The sequence below is a fragment of the Alligator sinensis genome, unplaced genomic scaffold, assembly GCF_000455745.1.
Source record: "Alligator sinensis unplaced genomic scaffold, ASM45574v1 scaffold573_1, whole genome shotgun sequence".
Classification (NCBI taxonomy): domain Eukaryota; kingdom Metazoa; phylum Chordata; order Crocodylia; family Alligatoridae; genus Alligator; species Alligator sinensis.
In genome coordinates, this window is record NW_005841877.1 from 3500686 (window position 1) to 3502108 (window position 1423).

The 1423-nt window shown below is 43.0% G+C and overlaps 1 protein-coding gene across 4 annotated transcripts in view; it reads right to left on the reverse strand.

Moving 5' to 3' along the window:
• Nucleotides 1-1423, reverse strand: part of ARL15 (ADP ribosylation factor like GTPase 15) — a 358539-nt gene that overhangs the window by 197468 nt on the left and 159648 nt on the right. For 3 of the 4 annotated variants that reach the window (XR_003092511.1, XM_025196136.1, XM_025196137.1), the window contains exon 7: nt 223-431. Coding sequence is in view for 3 of the 4 variants with exons in the window: in XM_025196136.1 (XP_025051921.1) it covers nt 223-431 (209 nt within the window). In the remaining variant the exon portion in view is untranslated. Of the gene's footprint in view, nt 1-7; nt 432-1423 lie in introns of all 4 variants that reach the window. The other variant, XM_025196135.1, reaches the window with a different exon arrangement.

The window sequence follows — 1423 nt, forward strand, 5'->3', positions numbered from 1 at the left end:
CTCTTTCCCAAGACTAATGATGGGGAGAGTGCAGTAGATTGTAATGTCCTTAGGGGAAGGAGCATTTTGTGTGTGCGACTGCAACCTGCCATAATAAGGCTCTGCTCCTTGACTTGGGGTTTGTGGATTATGTAGTAGTAGCAAAAACAACAACAACATGCTTTCCTTTGTGATGTGTAGACAGCAAATATGGGCCGACAACATACTGCCACATTGACATACCTCTTGTACTGAGCGAGCTGCTGGCTTGTCTTGATGATTAGCCAATATCAAAAACGGCAAAGTACATAACTGCGGGTGCTGAAGAGCAGAATGCAGTTCATTCCTAGCAGTTTCTAGATCATCTTCAGAGGAAGCACTGTCTAACACAAATATTACCCCTTGAGATCCTTGGTAGTAACGACTCCAGTACTTCCTGATATTGTCAGCCCCTTTCAAAACAATAATAAAAACTAATTAAAATCAAATGAAGTTAAACAGATTAATTATTCACATTAGATGACAACCATTAGACTTAGAGTGCTTAAAATAATGGGACAAATTCTCTTTGATGATAATACGTTCTTTGAAAACCAACCAAAATCAAGAAAGTTAATTTGTAAAGCAGGCCAAAAGCTGGTCCAGTATCTTATACTTGCTCTGAAAGCGTCCTTGTTTGAGAATCTTCAGGCACTAAGATTCCTTCCCCTTTCTTACTCTTACCCAGCCTCAAAGTCTGACACTGTTATTTGTGTTTTCTGTCATTTTCCAAGCAGGCTCTTTCTGAAAGCAGTTCTTCTTATGTCTATGAAGCGTTATGTGAATATTCAATAGTTTAAAATTCTAATGAAAATCTACAATGTTTATATATTTCATCAGTGGTATGATGACACAAATTTAATGCTTGCAAGGATTCACTTTGACTAATTTTGTTCAGTTGACCATCAAGGCCTTCCTAATGGCACTTTATCGTGCATCAGCAGATGCATGACGAATAGATCCAAGGAGGTGATACTTCCCCTCTATCGGGCACTGGTCAGACCGCAGTTGGAGTACTGCGTGCAATTCTGGGCACCGCACTTCAAGAGGGATGCGGATAACCTGGAGAGAGTCCAGAGAAGGGCCACTCGTATGGTTAAGGGCCTACAGACCAAGCCCTACGAGGAGAGACTAGAGAACCTGGACCTTTTCAGCCTCCGCAAGAGAAGGTTGAGAGGCAACCTTGTGGCTGCCTATAAGATCATCACAGGGGCACAGAAGGGAATTGGTGAGGTTTTATTCACCAAGGCGCCCCCAGGGGTTACAAGAAATAATGGCCACAAGCTAGCAGAGAGCAGATTTAGATTGGACGTTAGGAAGAACTTCTTCACAGTTAGAGTGGCCAAGGTCTGGAACAGGCTCCCAAGGGAGGTGGTGCTCTCCCCTACCCTGGGGGTCTTCAAGA